Source organism: Corticium candelabrum, chromosome 7 (assembly GCF_963422355.1).
Source record: "Corticium candelabrum chromosome 7, ooCorCand1.1, whole genome shotgun sequence".
NCBI lineage: Eukaryota > Metazoa > Porifera > Homoscleromorpha > Homosclerophorida > Plakinidae > Corticium > Corticium candelabrum.
Genome location: NC_085091.1, coordinates 988,664 through 1,004,639, shown reverse-complemented (window position 1 = coordinate 1,004,639; position 15,976 = coordinate 988,664). Strand labels below are relative to the sequence as shown.

The 15,976-nt window shown below is 42.7% G+C and overlaps 4 protein-coding genes across 4 annotated transcripts in view; 3 read left to right on the top strand and 1 right to left on the bottom strand.

The window, feature by feature from the left end:
• Nucleotides 1-359: 359 nt before the first annotated feature.
• LOC134182301 (uncharacterized protein C1orf50 homolog) lies at nucleotides 360-2,941 on the bottom strand. Its single transcript, XM_062649696.1, has 3 exons — nucleotides 2,852-2,941; nucleotides 1,693-1,808; nucleotides 360-893 (listed from the first exon to the last, which is right to left on the bottom strand). Exons 1-3 carry the CDS (start codon nucleotides 2,904-2,906, stop codon nucleotides 498-500), a joined length of 567 nt encoding a protein of 188 aa, XP_062505680.1. The 5' UTR covers nucleotides 2,907-2,941; the 3' UTR covers nucleotides 360-497.
• A 13-nt stretch (nucleotides 2,942-2,954) lies between these two features.
• On the top strand, nucleotides 2,955-11,573 carry LOC134182297 (tyrosine-protein phosphatase non-receptor type 11-like). Its single transcript, XM_062649691.1, has 12 exons — nucleotides 2,955-2,991; nucleotides 3,050-3,172; nucleotides 3,796-4,273; nucleotides 7,366-7,573; nucleotides 8,046-8,131; nucleotides 8,321-8,461; nucleotides 8,964-9,095; nucleotides 9,153-9,304; nucleotides 10,180-10,247; nucleotides 10,308-10,569; nucleotides 11,173-11,311; nucleotides 11,378-11,573. Exons 1-12 carry the CDS (start codon nucleotides 2,978-2,980, stop codon nucleotides 11,396-11,398), a joined length of 1,824 nt encoding a protein of 607 aa, XP_062505675.1. The 5' UTR covers nucleotides 2,955-2,977; the 3' UTR covers nucleotides 11,399-11,573.
• A 27-nt stretch (nucleotides 11,574-11,600) lies between these two features.
• LOC134182300 (uncharacterized) lies at nucleotides 11,601-12,641 on the top strand. Its single transcript, XM_062649694.1, has one exon. The coding sequence runs from the start codon at nucleotides 11,675-11,677 to the stop codon at nucleotides 12,458-12,460; it is 786 nt and encodes a 261-aa protein (XP_062505678.1). The 5' UTR covers nucleotides 11,601-11,674; the 3' UTR covers nucleotides 12,461-12,641.
• Nucleotides 12,642-13,862: 1,221 nt separating this feature from the next.
• LOC134181946 (coatomer subunit beta'-like) overlaps nucleotides 13,863-15,976 on the top strand; it is an 11,993-nt gene continuing 9,879 nt past the window's right edge. Inside the window, exons 1-7 of the mRNA XM_062649243.1 lie at nucleotides 13,863-13,919; nucleotides 14,000-14,020; nucleotides 14,077-14,193; nucleotides 14,335-14,371; nucleotides 15,555-15,604; nucleotides 15,672-15,716; nucleotides 15,792-15,873. Coding sequence (XP_062505227.1) covers nucleotides 13,917-13,919; nucleotides 14,000-14,020; nucleotides 14,077-14,193; nucleotides 14,335-14,371; nucleotides 15,555-15,604; nucleotides 15,672-15,716; nucleotides 15,792-15,873 — 355 coding nt within the window. The 5' untranslated portion in view covers nucleotides 13,863-13,916. The remainder of the gene's footprint in view (nucleotides 13,920-13,999; nucleotides 14,021-14,076; nucleotides 14,194-14,334; nucleotides 14,372-15,554; nucleotides 15,605-15,671; nucleotides 15,717-15,791; nucleotides 15,874-15,976) is intronic.

Genomic DNA, 15,976 nt, shown 5'->3' with positions numbered 1-15,976 from the left:
TGTGTGTGTGTGTGTGTGTGTGTGTGTGTGTGTGTGTGTGTGTGTGTGTTGTGTGTGTGGTGTGTGGTGTGTGTGTGTGTGTGTGTGTGTGTGTGTGTGTGTGTTGTGGGAATGGTTCATACATAATTAACTGGTAGTTAGAATGTTGGCCACTGAAACAAGGAGCGATCAAAACAGTTAATGGGATTTGGATTGGCAGTTTCGTTGTCTCCAAATTTTCCTGTTGTTTGCGTGAATTGCTGCCTGGATGACTTGTGAATCAAACTTAGAATCATGAAGTTGGTATAGAGACAAGGGCAGGGTACAGTACATGATGTTGGGATCTAGTCATATGTGCATGACCTTTTCCTACCTCAACTGTCATCAGTTAGTAAACATACCGATATACAAAATCTTGATTCCACTATTGGTGATACAATGAGCAAGTTTATGAATTATATTCATAATAATTCATGATTACTACATATAATAGCAACAATACTACAATACAAACTAAGTTAACTGTCATCATCCCCCATTGTATACGTAATGTTGATGTTCTGTGAGTCCAGCACACGATCGATCGCTTTGAGTTCTTTCTGGCGCTTCTCTAGTTCTTCTAGTGGAGTCCACGACATGTCCATCTCGAGGCGAAAGCTGCCAACATGATTGTGTGGCTGAGATTTTCCCCAGTCACTTGGACTCAACATTGAGAAATATGTGCTTCCATTGGGTTTTTCGTATAGATGATATATCTGGCCTGGACGCTTCTGGAAGTTACATGCTGCATGATGAAGTTGAGCATCTCGTTTTGCTTGTAGTAATACTTCACGTGCCTGCTGTTGGAGGAAGTGAATCTGACTAGCTATTTGTTGTAGTTTGCTGCCTGCTGTGGCTCGAATGAAACGATCTGCCTAGACAATGAGACATCAGATACATAAACATTGGCAAGAAAGGCGGACGCTTGACACACACACACACACACACACACACACACACACACACACACACACACACACACCTTGAACCTTGAAGCCGCCCATAGTAAAAGAAACTATGATAGCGGGGCCCTTGGATTGTGCTCCTGGGCAACTGGCAAATTACTAGGACAAAACCGCCTGTCTTGTGAGGTCGCCTTGTCGTCTAAATGATCTTCTACATTCACATAAGAAACTTTCTCCTTGGAATCGCACATTCGCTGCACATCTGCTTTTCCCACGATTTGTGATTACCTTCTCAACACCCCTTTGACAAAGACTGAACCACCCATTCCGGTCTTGGCATCTCTAGTACCAGATGTTTTTGGTATCTACTAATTGCAGACCTTGACTAACTAGATCTCTCCATCTCTTTCTTGTTCCATGGCAAGGTCTTGTCTTCCTCAATTCCCCAAACATCAGTTTCTTTGGAGACCAATGTAATTTGCCAACCTCTTGTGCAAAAATGAATAACTTCCTTCATTGGATTGCAAAACCAAGAGAAGTGAAACCACTGCCAGTATCTGGACTACTCCTCACGATAACTGTCAGCGGGTGTCAAGTTTAGCCGCAGGGACTGCGTTACCGGGGCTCACCACGTGGAGGTACTTCACACACACACACACACACACACACACACACACACACACACACACACACACACACACACACACACACACACACACACACACACACACACACACACACACTTTGCTTCATGAAATTGATGCCTCACATTTTGTACTTGGTGTGCCAAGTTGACAAGGTCATATTGTCCAGCTATACGAACAACTTTAGGATCAACCATCAGCTTGCAGGCCTCACTTGTGTCGTCAGGCTGAACCATGTTGACTGTAAAACAGTAATGCATGCTACACACACACACACACACACACACACACACACACACACACACACACACACACACACACACACACACACACACACACACACACACACACACACACACACACACACACACACAGTGAAAGGAATGCATGCAATAGTCTAGTGTATTGTGAGATGCATCCCTCCAATACAATCTAATGTATTATGAGATGCATATATGCATCCCTCCAATACAATAGTCTAGTGTATTGAGACAAGGCAAACTACAACCAAAGTACGACAAACTACAACGCAACCAAGCACACACACGCACATACACAAGAACAGCAAGACTACATGCATCCCTCCAATACAATAGTCACACAATAGCCTATTGTACTGTGAGACGCATCCCTCCAATACAACAGTTTTCTGTGGTGGTGTCGTCATCGACTTTCATTTGCTCACAGTCTTTGTCAAATACAGATATGTAGTCTTGCTGTTCTTGTGTGTGTGTGTGTGTGTGTGCGCTTGGTTGTGTTGTAGTTTGCATTGTAGTTTGCGTTTTAGTTTGTGTCGTAGTTTGCTTGCCTTGTGCTTTTGATGACAGTTCTGAAAATTATATTGTGAGATGCATCTCTCCAATACAATAGTCTAGTGTATTGTGAGATGCATCCCTCCAATACAATCGTCTAGTGTATTGTGAGATGCATCCCTCCAATACAATAGTCTAGTGTATTGTAAGATGCATCCCTCCAATACAATAGTCTAATGTATTGTGAGATGCATCTCTTCAATACAATCGTCTAGTGTATTGTGAGATGCATCCCTCCAATACAATAGTCTAGTGTATTGTGAGATGCATCCCTCCAATACAATAGTCTAATGTTGCATCCCTCCAATACAATAGTCTAGTGTATTGTGAGATGCATCTCCCCAAATTATACAATTTGCACTCAAATACTCGTACAAATAGCAACATGGTCAAACACAGCGCATGCGCGCTACCAAATCTGCGTAAACCAGCTTCCCGAGTTTGTCAGTTCACCACAATTACGTCAAATTACCAGCCACGTCGGTACATCCCGCAGCACCACCTTCCTCTCGAACCCTCTCCTCCATGACGCAAATCTATGTAAAACCGACTCTACACGCAAGCGCATGCGCATATCCACATTCGCATTCGAGACGTGATGGGCACGAGAAGGCAAGATTCTCGTCTCGACAATAGTGACATTACTTTAGTTATACCTTATTCTAACTAGGTGGTTTCATCCGAACGTCACAGGACAAGAAGCGGAGCAGTTGTTGCTGCATCAAGGCGTAGACGCCTCTTATCTCTGTCGTCCGAGTCGCAGTAATCCTGGAGACTTTACGCTTTCTGTGCGGTGAGTCAGTACGCGGCGCGATGGCGCGGGGTTTTTTGCTTTTCGTCACGCAGCGTGACATTTTTGCGATTTTTTGCATTATTTTGGGCCGTTTTGACGTGAATGTAGTGGGAATGTTGCTTGGTGTGGAGAGTGTGTGCGAAACGTGACATAGAGAGGAGAAGCGGCGAGATGAGCGTAAGTTTGGTTGGTCATTTCCGGTCTATCACACCCTGACGGTCCGTCGGTTAGCGCGCGTTAGGTAATGACAACTCTTGGTTTCAGCATCCGGGTTATTATTTGGGTTAAAAGTCTTCTTCCATGATCAAACTGTATTCTATGAATAGGATGTCGTCATAGGTTAGTTGGTATTTTCATTGTATTGTATGGCTTCGGGAAGTGAAACCAACTTGAGTGTCTTGCTTCTCTCTGTATGTCAGTAATATTTTGTTTGTTTGATAATTTGTGTGTATGTTTACTTGACTGCGCATCTGTCTGTGTGACTACTTGCCTGTCTGTCTGTCTGTGTGTCTGTTGTTTATCTATCTTTCTGTTTCTTAATGAGTCTGCTGTTTCTGTGAACCGAAAGTCATTATTGAAATCAGGTGGGTGTGCCCTCATCGTCTGAATTTGTTGTATAATAGGAGAGGTGATGAAGTAACTCACATTAAAATACAGAACACTGGAGACTTCTATGATCTATACGGGGGAGAGAAATTTGCAACACTTAGTGAACTCGTCCAATATTATACCGAAAGCCAGGGCCAATTGAAAGAGCGAAATGGACACGTCATTGAACTCAAGTTTCCTCTCAACAGCGAAGAGATCACAAACGAACGTTGGTACCACGGAGCACTAAACGGTCGGGAAGCAGAGACTCTTCTTATTGATCGCGGCTCTCAGGGCTCGTTTCTTGTGCGAGCCTCGTCTTCAAAGCCAGGAGATTATGTTCTGTCTGTCAGGTGTGAGGGAAGCCGGGTGACACACGTGATGATCAGGAACAAGGAGGGAAAATTTGATATTGGAGGTGGTGAGCAGTTTGATACACTGGACAGTCTGGTTGATTATTACAAGAAGAATCCGATGGTGGAGACGTCGGGGACGGTCGTTGCTTTGAAAGTTGTGAGTGTTCAGTTGGTTGGTGCGTTGGAGAGGAGGTTGTTTGATGAGGGAAGGATGGATAAGCTGTGAATAGGCAGATTGGTGGAGATTGGGTGTGGGGTAGATTAGTGGTGTGTGTGTGTGTGTCTGTGTGTTTGTGTGTGTGTGTGTGTGTGTGTGTGTGTGTGTGTGTGTGTGTGTGTGTGTTAAGTAGTCAGTGGGTGGGAACAGATGGCATATTAATCATATTGGAAGTAGGCAAATGGATGGACAAGCAAACAGACGGACAGACACACGTATAGACAGACGAACAAAATGATATGCAAAACAGTTGTATAAGAATGACTACAAGAGTTGGTCATTGCGTTCAACAGTGTCATTTGGATAATGCTCACTGAAGCTGTACATATGAAAAGAACTACATCACGTTGTATTCGTTGAGAGACAGACTCACTAGATGATAGTGTAAGATGGATGGATACGGAGGTGATGGACTGATAGACACTCACAGGCAGGTGGGAAGGGAGGGAGAGCAGAGGAAAGAAGGGCAGACAGACAGACAGACAGATGAATGGACAGACAGACAGACAGACAGATGAATGGACTGACAGACAGACAGACAAACAGATGAATGGATGGACAGACAGACAGACACACAGATGAAAGGATGGACAGACAGACAGATGAATGGCTGGACAGACAGACAAACAGATGTGATGAATGGATGTTTCATTTGTGATAACACCTAATATGCTAGTAGCAATTATTACCAAATCTAAAATTAAAATTACACTCAGCATACATAGTCATAGTTAAACAAGTGGCCAAATAGCAGAGAGCAAGACAGACAACCTTATGAACAGGCAGTAAATCGGATCTTTTAAGATCACATGTCACGATTTGGAACTAAAAGACGACTGATAGATGGTCAAGTGATTGAGAGATGGAGTGACCAAGCTGACACACAGATGAACAAGCAGCAAATCACCTCACACACACACACACACACACACACACACACACACACACACACCACACACACCACACACACACAACACGAACACACTGCTTTTATGATTTGCTGCTTCTAGAAACAAAACTATGTCTCCTGTTTATCAGCCATGTTAACAGTTGTAGGTGTAGCTGCTAATTGGCATGTAGGTGTTATGTTTTGCTTTCTTGTTGTTCTCCAAATATGCAAATTATGTTGTGCAATGCTCTCTCACTGCATCCTGTTCTGTGGATGCCAGCTGGTTGGAAAGATATTCTGTGACTGTGTTTACATGCTGATGGGTGGGAGACAGAGATGAACAGAAATGGAATGGATTGATGATGATTGGTGTTAGGATGTATGAATGTGTCGTGCTTAGTAATGATTAGGGTTGCAGCTGCTGACAATAGAAATGACCTTATTTATGACAAGCAAACAGATTTTAGAGTGAGGAGGATTCTTTAGATAGTTGTTTGTCATTATGAATGGCATTCTAATTATGGGGAGGAGGTGGATGTGGGAGGGAGGAGGTGGATGTGGGAGGGAGGAGGTGAGAAAGTGGGAGGAAGTGAAGGAGGTTGAGGAAAGTGAATAAGGAAAAGAACATAGATGTACTGATACCAGTAGCTGCTACACACACATGTACATTGAGGGTTTATGCTGCTGCTAGCCAACTAACACATGAACCATGATTTAGTGTTTCCGCTGAAAATTTTCTGTTACTAGCCACTTGGCTAAAGGGGTTTGTTTGTTGTAGCCAAGCACTTTATTTCAGAGCCAAGAAAAATCGCACAGACATCAAACAATCTCAAAGACAACAGTTACTATTGATTCAAGTTTAATCTGGTCGGACAGACAGGCAGGGTTTATTAATTGTGACAACAAATGTTGTACTAATCTGACACATTTCATGCTCAAACGAATGTGACTTTGGTAAGACTAATAGCCGGTTCACACTAGCAGATTTTACTGTGCCAGCACTATGTGGTCAGCTCGGTTTGATTTTGTCATGTAGTGTGAACGCTTACCATGCCGTGCTGAGAGGGCGGGAAGGGCACTGGCCCAAATCGCTCCAATTTGCTGTCCTGGCACGGTTTAGCTCGAGTGTTTTGCGTAGTGTGAGTGGTTACCGATCTGCAAACGTGTTCATGCATGCGTAGTTCGTTGCAAAATGTCATGGTCAGAAGGAGAAACATTGTTTCTGATTGAATTGTGGATTCGAAGATACTGTGTAGAAGCGCATCTTGAGGGATGCCGTCGTACTAACTAGGAAAGTGTATGACACTGAGCGATGTAGATGTTGCGATTGCCTTATGCGGCATAACCTCCTTTTCAAAATGACACGATTTCTCGATCTGGATTGCTGAATTGCCGTCAATATGGCAGCGAAAGCATACTGACGATCCATAATTCTCAGAGTTAGCGTACGTTACGAGTGGCTACACCCACTAGCTTGCTAGAGGCTTACATAGTGTGAACGGGGCTGGCACGGTTTGCAAGCATGCCAGTGTGTTACGGGATATTAGTTTACAAACCAGACCAATGCAGGATATAAAGGATATAATGACTTGTAGTTGATCGAGCATCCACGAAAAGTTATTGGACGTCCTACTTTGGCTTGCAGCAGTGACATACTTTAGCAGGGCTTTAGCTGGTAAGCCGTGCAGACGTCGTATAATATGGAACTCCCGATTGCACAAGAGCTGTCAACACGTTACGTATTTTCTGCACCTACCTAGCATTAAGCTACTTTCAGAATCGTTTGAATCGCAACTAGTCACGTTGTACGACTCGAACAAGACACAAAATCATCTGCATTATTAAATATCAAAATGGCCGTCCTTGCTGCCTGGACAGATACAATACACTCTCTATCCCATTTTCAAGTTTAGTTTGATTACATTTCGCTACTTTTTATGTTTGAAGGGAACTTACACTCTGCAATCAACACCACACTATTAAAATAGTATTATGTTATCGTCTTTCTATTTTATTAATGTTTAATTAGAATTATACAATTGATATTAATGATTAAAATTGTATAATCTTTTTGTGCTAGTATGAATCGATTGACGAAGAGTAACAGCACTGTTGATGTTGAATTAGTGTATTTGTTTGTTAGCCGTTCAATGCGACTCGCATGAATGTCGCTAACATTGATAATCGAGTTGGACAGTTGGCTCGTCAGAGAGAGGACGTGTACGGCAAGGCTGGATTCTGGGAGGAGTTTGAGCAGCTGCAGCAGCAAGAGTCGAAGCATCTCTACAAGCGACAAGAAGGAGCGAAGCCGGAGAACAAGTCGAAGAACAGATACAAGAACATTTTGCCATGTGAGACTGATGGTTAAGGGGAAACGGGGAGATTTATGATAAACAGGTGTTGAGGCTTGGGTCTGTTAGGTGTTGGTGTTGGGTTGTGGGTATATGTGTTTGGATGGTTGGTCAAGTGCATGAACAGAGACAGAGATGGATGGACAGACAGATAGATGGATAGACAGACAGACAGATGGACGGACAGACAGACAGATGGACGGACAGACAGACAGATGGATGGACAGACCGACAGACATCTGGACAGATGAACGGACAGACAGACACACATACAGATGGACAGACAGACACACATACAGATGGGCAGACAGACATATAGACAGACAGACAGATGGTCGGACAGACAGACGGACAAATAGACAGACAGACAGACACTGCCACAGACAGCCGGATGGATAGCAGAAAGAAAATTGAACGTACAGATCTTGTTGTCATGCTGCTGTTGTGACTGATGGTTGTACTTGTTTTACAGTTGACCATACGAGGGTGATCTTGCAACCTGACGAAATGTTTGCTGATTCTTCGGAGTCGGGTTATATCAATGCCAACTACGTTTCTGTAAGGTCATTGTGTGTGTGTGTGTGTGTGTGTGTGTGTGTGTGTGTGTGTGTGTGTGTGTGTGAGCGCATTGTATGTGATCTCACTGATCTGTCTGTCTGTCTGTCTGTCTGTCTGTTTGTCTGTCTGTCTTTTCATCTCTTGTTACATAGTGGTATTATTCTATTCTATTGCATTTGCACATGTTAGGGTGAAACTCCTGGCAGTGAGAAAGCGTACATTGCTACTCAAGGATGCCTACCGAGCACGGTTGTTGATTTGTGGAGAATGATTTGGCAAGAAAAATGCAGGGTGATTGTCATGACAACAAATGAAGTTGAAAGAGGACGGGTAGGTTATATAAGTCGCTTTGCCTGCCAGCGTATGTGTTTGTCTATTTGTATATTTATCAAGCTTTCTGATTGTTTGGTTTGTGTGGAGTCCACCAGTCATGCGTCGTTATTGTGTGTGTGTCAGTGTTTGTCTGTTTGTTTGTCTGTTTGTGTGTCTATCTGTCTGTTTGTGTGTCTGTCTGTTTGTTTGTTTGTCTGTCTGTTTGTTTGTTTGTCTGTCTGTTTGTGTGTCTGTCTCTGTGTCTGTTTGTGTGTGTGTGTGTGTGTGTGTGTGTGTGTGTGTTTCTGTCTGTCCATCCGTTTGTTTGTCTGTTTGTCTGTGTTATGCCTGTCCATCCATTCGTCCGGTTGTCTGTCTGTCTGTTTGCTTGCTTGCATGCTAAATTGCTTGCATGTTTTTCATTCAATATGTTGTACGTCAATCAATCTGTTTCTGTGTTTTTCTACATCATTCACTATACACCAAATGTCTTTTCTCACATCATCTTTCCTTTTTCTAGAATAAGTGCATTCGATACTGGGCAAATAAAGATGACCAGAAAGAGATAGGGCCATTCACAATAGCATGTTTAAGCGAAGAAAGCAAACACTCTCACATTATTCGAGAACTTCTTATAATGAGACAAGACGACGTGAGCCAATGACGACGAAACGTTGACAAAACAGTTTACATGCTTTGTGTTGTGCAGCCGAACCCTCGGACAGTTTTTCAGTTTCATTTCAAGACGTGGCCTGATCATGGGGTTCCGAATGATCCCGGTGACGTACTGCACTTTCTTGACGAAGTGAGAAAGAGTCAGGATGGAATGGAAGAGGCCGGACCAATCGTTGTGCACTGCAGGTGGGTGATAGTTTAGATGACGATTTTGTTTGGTAGAGATATTATTGTTTATTGGTATTTGTTTGTGTTGTCCTGTGTGTGCTCAGTTTATCTGTTTGTTTGTCTGTCTGTCTGTTTGTCTGTCTGTTTGTCTGTTTGTTTGTCTGTCTGTTTGTTTGTCTGTCTGTTTCAACTTTGTCTGTTTATTTGTCTGTCTGTTTGTCTGTCTGTCTGTTTGTCTGTCTATCTGTTTGTTTGTCTGTCTGTTTGTCTGTCTCTGTCTGTTTGTCTGCATGCCTGTCTGTCTGTTTGTCTGTCTGTCTGTCTGTCTGTTTGTTTGTTTGTTTGTCTGTGACTGACAGTGTCTTTTTGTTTGTCTGTCTATTTGTCTGTCTGTTTGTCTATCTGTTTGTCTGTCTGTTTGTTTGTCTGCCTGTCTGTTTGTCTGCCTGTCTGTTTGTCTGTCTGCCTGCCTGTTTGTCTGTCTGTTTGTCTGTCTGTCTGTTTGTTTGTCTGTGTGACTGACAGTGTCTTTTTGTTTGTCTGTCTATTTGTCTGTCTGTTTGTGTGTCTGTCTGTCTGTCTGTTTGTTTGTTTGTCTGTATGACTTCCAGTGCTTGTATGTCTGTTTGTTTGTCTGTGTGACTGTCAGTGTTTGTTTATCAGTTTGTCTCTTTGTTTTTCTGTGTGACTGTCAGTGTTTGTGTGTTTGTTTGTTTATATGCTTGTCTGTCTGTGTGACTGTCAGATTTGTGTGTATTTGTTTGTTTTCTGTCTTTGTTTGGCAATATTTTGTCATCATGTAATGGCGTTACACCACCTCTCTCCTTTCTCCATTTCATGTGTAATTGGTCATCAAATGGATTTTGGTAGTTGATTATTTGTCTGTTGTACAGTGCAGGAATTGGTCGGACAGGAACGTTTATTGTCATTGACGTTCTTCTCAATATTATCAAACAACATGGTTCTTCTATACAACTTCCACATGTCACCTTGCATGCCGACTGTTTATTTGTTTGTGTAGGTTTAGATTGTGAGATCGACATTCAAAAGACCATCCAGATGGTTCGAGCTCAGCGATCTGGAATGGTTCAGACGGAGGCACAATACAAGTTTATTTACATGGCAATCAAGCATCATATCGAGACGCTGAGAGCACGCATGGATGCAGAGCATAAGATGATGCCTGCACGGCCGTATGATAATCTTAAGTTTCCTTCAGGTGCTTCGGGAACTTCAACATCAGGCACTGCTTTTGGTGGAGCATCATCTCGACCTCCATATAAGTGAGTTTGCTAAGGATATTGTTGTATAACGATACATCTCCACAATATAATAGTTAGTGTATTGTGAGATGCATCCCTCCAATACAATAGTCTAATGTATTGTGGGATGCATTCCTCCAGTACAATAGTCTAGTGTATTGTGAGATGCATCCCTCCAATACAATAGTCCAGTGTATTGTGAGATGCATCCCTCCAATACAATAGTCTTGTGTAGTGTGAGATGCATCCCTCCAATATAATAGTCTAATGTATTGTGGGATGCATCCCTCCAGTATAATAGTCTAGTGTATTGTGAGATGCATCCCTCCAATACAATAGTCTAATGTATTGTGAGATGCATCCCTCCAATACAATAGTCCAGTGTATTGTGAGATGCATCCCTCCAATACAATAGTCTAGTGTATTGTGAGATGCATCCCTCCAATACAATAGTCTAATGTATTGTGAGATGCATCCCTCCAATACAATAGTCTAGTCATCCCTCCAATACTAGTCTAGTGTATTGGGAGCTGTATCTCTTCCATGTAACAATTGTATTACATTCAGTACACGTTGTAAACATTTTTGTAGAGAGTAGAATATCAATGCTGTTGTACTGTGTAGTGGTATTCCTGCCGTGTCGACTGGACCTCCACCTCCAGCACGACCAGCTCACACGATGACACCAACCGGAATGCAAGATCAACCCTTATACCACAACTGGCCAGCCATTCGCGACCAGACACAGACAGGCGCTTATAATGTAAGCATCCACAAATACATCAAACGTATGACAAGTGACTAACAGTTCCTCTCTCTTCCTTTCTAGGTCAGTGACCGTGCAGACTAGTAGATCTCATCGTTGCGATTTATAGCAGTTTCTCTGGTCTCAGACTGTGATCTAAGTTATTACTACGTAGGCTCGCCTTTTCACAGTTCTTTGTCTGTGCGTGCGTGCGTGTGTGTGTGTGCGTGCATTTGATTGTTGTAGCTAAAAAAATTAGTACATTGTGTCACACAAAGCACATCCGGTACACGTGACGTTTAATCCGGGATATAAAATCACGCGTGGTGACCCGTTTTCATTCAAACGTTCTGCGTACATCATCATTGTTGTAGTCGAGAGATGGGTAAGGTCGGTAGTAAGCACGGTTTCCAGGGTTTAGCCACTGACGAGCGCGAATCTCCGGAACCAGAGCCATCGAAGAGTCTGATCGTTGATGATCCTCGTTCTCCAAGCCAAGAAGTCGAGCGAACACCAATCAAGACTCTCGACTTAGACAAGGACGTGGACAGTAACGAATTTCACGATCCTCGCTCGCCATCAGCCGACGTGCCAAGAACGCCCCTTCACAAGTTGGACCTAAAGAGTGAAGATCCGCGAGAGCCGACGTCGGGTATCGCTCGCACCCCGTTGAACAAAGAAAACGTGAGTTTTAGTCCGCCCGACATTTTGGGCGCGATCGAGGAAGAGGGAGATCATCATAGCAACACAGAGAACAAACCTAGTAAGTCACTTCCGGTGCAAGGTGATGAAGTTGAGGAGGCAGATGAGGGTGATGACGTCATTTTAAAGGAGACAAATGAAGGCAAAAGGAAAGGTCCGAGGTCGAAGTCTTTGGGGCAGTTGACGAGCAGAGCTTCACCCAGTTATTGTGCACTAGAATCAGATGAGAATGATGTGGGTGAAGGTGTGATAATGGGTAGCAAGAGAAAGAGCTTGCCGTCGATTAGCAAGGGATACAATAAACTCGAGTTGGTGGAAGATAGTCGGGAGACGAAAGAGGATACGAGAGAACCACTAAGTGAGAAAAACGAAATCGAACATGAAACCGAAGAGAAAGACACCGAAACAGAAAAAGAGCCAGATGCTGATCACACAGAGAGCAGTCAACTGATTACAGTCCAGTGACTCGGCTTGTTGATTTTGTAATCTGTAGTGGAAATGGATGTCATAGCAGCATACTGAGACAGTACATGTACTTGTCTGATGATTATATTAAACTCTCATAGTATACACAGTAGCAGACGTTCTCTAGATTTGACAGAAGAATGCGTACATGTGGGATCACATTAATAGATATCTTTAAGTGATGTATTCGTATGTATCTGTCTGTACGTGAACGTGTCAGTAAGCATCAATTATCTATGGCTAATTAAATGATATAATATGCTTGGCTCTTTAGTTAATATTAATAATTATATAGGCAATTATAATAGAAGGTATTTGATTAAAATGGTTTTTATGTTTGAATGCAGTGTAATGGGCTCAGTGAAATATATTAGGTTAATATTTTATTAATAATTACAGTGCAATATATTAATATTTTATTAATAGCTAAAAAGTGGAATATATTAATATTTATTAATTTTTAAAAATATTTTTATTAATAATTACAGTGAATTATGTCGTGCTCAACCAGATCAGTCTGGTTTGTAGAGTCTATTACAAGTACCGGAAGCAAACCCTGCTTCAGAAGTACTTAGACCATCACGGCTGTCTAGAAAGAAGACATGACTTTACGAAGGATCCGAGTAGATCCCAGAAGCACTGTTTTCTGTAAGTGCTGCAGGTTGTGATGACCTGGAATAATGTCCAGCCACCGTGCAATACCTGCGTGCACTGTGCCCAAAGCTCCCAAGACCACCGGAACCACCAGTGTTTAACAATGCCACATGCGGCTTATCTCCACTTGCAAGCCGATGTACTTTGTTGCCATCAGCAGGACAGCTGATATCAATAAGAAGACAAGTGTTTGTCTTCCTATTTCTGAGACAGATGTCTGGACGATTGGCTTTGATCTTCTCTGCAGTGGGGATGGTGGTATCCCAATTATATTATATTAATATTAATATTAATAGCTACATATATTTAAAAAATATATTAATATTTTATTAATAGCTAAGCAGTGAAATATATTAATATTTATTAATTTTTAAAAAATATTTTTATTAATATTTATTATATCATTAATGTATTTATTCCACTGTTAACTACACGTATTAATAAAAATATTAATATATTCTACTGTTAATTAATAATTATATAGTCAATTATAAAAATGATATAACATACTTGATATAAATGCTATTAGACTATCTCTCATATAAAAATAAAATAAAAATATATACAGTACATGTATGATATATTATTAAACTTAGGCAAACTAGCAACACAAGCATAGTTTATAAATACATCATCTAATATTCTTTGGGGTCACTGCTGTCTGTACTGTACTGTACACGTGTACAGTACATCTATGGACGCATAGCGCGCACATTATGTTTGGATGTCCGAGGACCATAACGCATGCGTCGTTTCCGTGCCACGTTGTTGGAAGAGAAGCGGCAGAGAAAGTGACTGAGAAATGGTGAGACTTGCTATGCATGTTGAACGAACGCACTCAATGAGACTGTAAGTCACGTGTCTTTGTGTGTGTGTGTGTGTCAGCCTCTCCGTCTGGACGTGAAGGTGAGAGATGCGAGTCATTCTGTTGTGTTTGATGAGACGTGCGTGGGTGTGTCTAGCGCGTCTTGTCTGCTCGTTCTGACCGTGTCAAGTCTACTGACCTGCATCCAAATGAGCCGTGGGTGTTGGTGAGTCTGTACAATGGAAACGTTCACATTTGGAATCATGAGACGCAGGTAGAGAGTGTGTGTGTGTGTGTGTGTGTGTGTGTGTGTGTGTGTGTGTGTGTGTGTGTGTGTGTGTGTGTGTGTGTGTGTGTGTGTGTGTGTGTGTAGCTGAGACGAGGAGATGTGTGGTGATTGTTGGTTGGTGTGTAGACGCTGGTCAAGTCGTTTGAAGTGACTGATTTGCCTGGTAATGGAGATGGGCACGCGCATGCACGCACGCACGCACACACGCACACACACACACACACACTTGTGTTAGACAGTAGACTCTTGTGTAGGTTGATTTTAATTTAAGACAGACAGACAGGTTGTATGTAGACGGATAGACAGACGAACACACAGATAGACAGGCATGCAGGCAGACACACAAATGGTAATGGAAAATGGAGAAGGAGCTGCCGCTCATTACGGTTACACCCCCCAGCCAGTTGGCTGGGTTCCTGTGCACTACGCAGGAGCTATGGGCCGTGCTAAGCAATCTCCTGGAGCCTGGCTGGGTACTTGCAGGAGCATCGACTGCGATGCCAACTGTGGTGCAGCCGAAGTCCCACCAGGACCCCAGTGGCTGATGGACTTTGTTGCAGTCAGGGGCCTTTGCCATTCCAGTCAATGACCAGATACTCATTTGTACTCCTGAGTCGAGAGAGGCAATTGTGTGTGAGTTTCTTGCCAAGGAAATTATGCCATAGCTCACCATCACTGTGACTTGAACCTGCAACCCTGCAAGGTCCCGGATGTTTCTACTCCAAACACACTCTAACCAATTGAGGCACAGCACCACACACACACACACACACACACACACACACACACACACACACACACGAGAGAGAGAGAGAGAGAGAGAGAGAGAGAGAGAGAGAGAGAGAGAGAGAGAGAGAGAGAGGATGGAGGGAGGGAGGGAGGGAGGGAGGTGATGGAGGGAGACAGATAAACAGACAGACAGAAGACAAACGGATAGACAGACAGAAGACAAACAGATAGACACACACACACACACACACACACACACACACACACACACACAGTGGTTCTACGCAGACAGACAGATGGACAGACAAACAAATAGACAGACAGACAGACAGATTGTATATAGAAAGATAGACACAGAGAAACAGATTATATTGACAGACAGGCAAACATACAAAACACACATACAGAAGTAAACAACAGACTGCATGATACCCGAACACAAATACAGTTGAACAGTCATGTCACAAGCACAATATACTAGACAAACAGATGTATAACAACGAACACCAGTTGCATTACGGAGTATAACAAACAAAGACTCAAAAACATCAAAACATTTTGAACACTTACCACACATTCACTACTGCAGTACAAATTACTGTTTGTGCTCTTTTCAGTTCGGGCAGCAATTTTTGTTGCTAGAAAGAGCTGGCTGCTCACAGGATCGGTAATCACTTGATGCATCGTTTGTATCTTGTCTGTATGCTATGTGCAGTCTCATTGTGTGAGTGTAGGATGATATGGTGGTTAGAGCGTTCAATTACAACACGTTGGAGAAGGTGTGAGAGATGATTGATTTGTTGATGATTTGGTGTTGTGTGTCGTGTGTATGATGTGGTGGTTTTTTTGATCAGGTTCACATGTTTGAGGCTCACTCGGACTACATTCGTGCCTTAGCTGTGCATCCTACGCAGCCGTTTGTATTGTCGAGCAGCGGTAACGTGCATTACCTTTGTGTTATTTGTTTGTTTGTTGTTTGTGTGTTGGTTGTTTGTTTACTTGTGTGTTTGTTGTTTGTTTGCTTGTGTGTGTGTGTGTG

Bases quoted from the DNA above. Each gene is read 5' to 3' on its own strand.
- LOC134182301 (XM_062649696.1), bottom strand. From the start codon at position 2,906: ATGGAGGAGAGGGTTCGAGAGGAAGGTGGTGCTGCGGGATGTACCGAC. The intron at 1,809-2,851 runs GTAATTTGACGT...ACTGTTTTACAG, and splicing joins GGGATGTACCGACGTGGCTG to TCAACATGGTTCAGCCTGAC. The intron at 894-1,692 runs GTGAGGCATCAA...CTCATTGTCTAG, and splicing joins TGGCACACCAAGTACAAAAT to GCAGATCGTTTCATTCGAGC.
- LOC134182297 (XM_062649691.1), top strand. The intron at 4,274-7,365 runs GTGAGTGTTCAG...TTTGTTTGTTAG, and splicing joins CGGTCGTTGCTTTGAAAGTT to CCGTTCAATGCGACTCGCAT. The intron at 8,462-8,963 runs GTAGGTTATATA...TCCTTTTTCTAG, and splicing joins ATGAAGTTGAAAGAGGACGG to AATAAGTGCATTCGATACTG.
- LOC134182300 (XM_062649694.1), top strand. From the start codon at position 11,675: ATGGGTAAGGTCGGTAGTAAGCACGGTTTCCAGGGTTTAGCCACTGAC.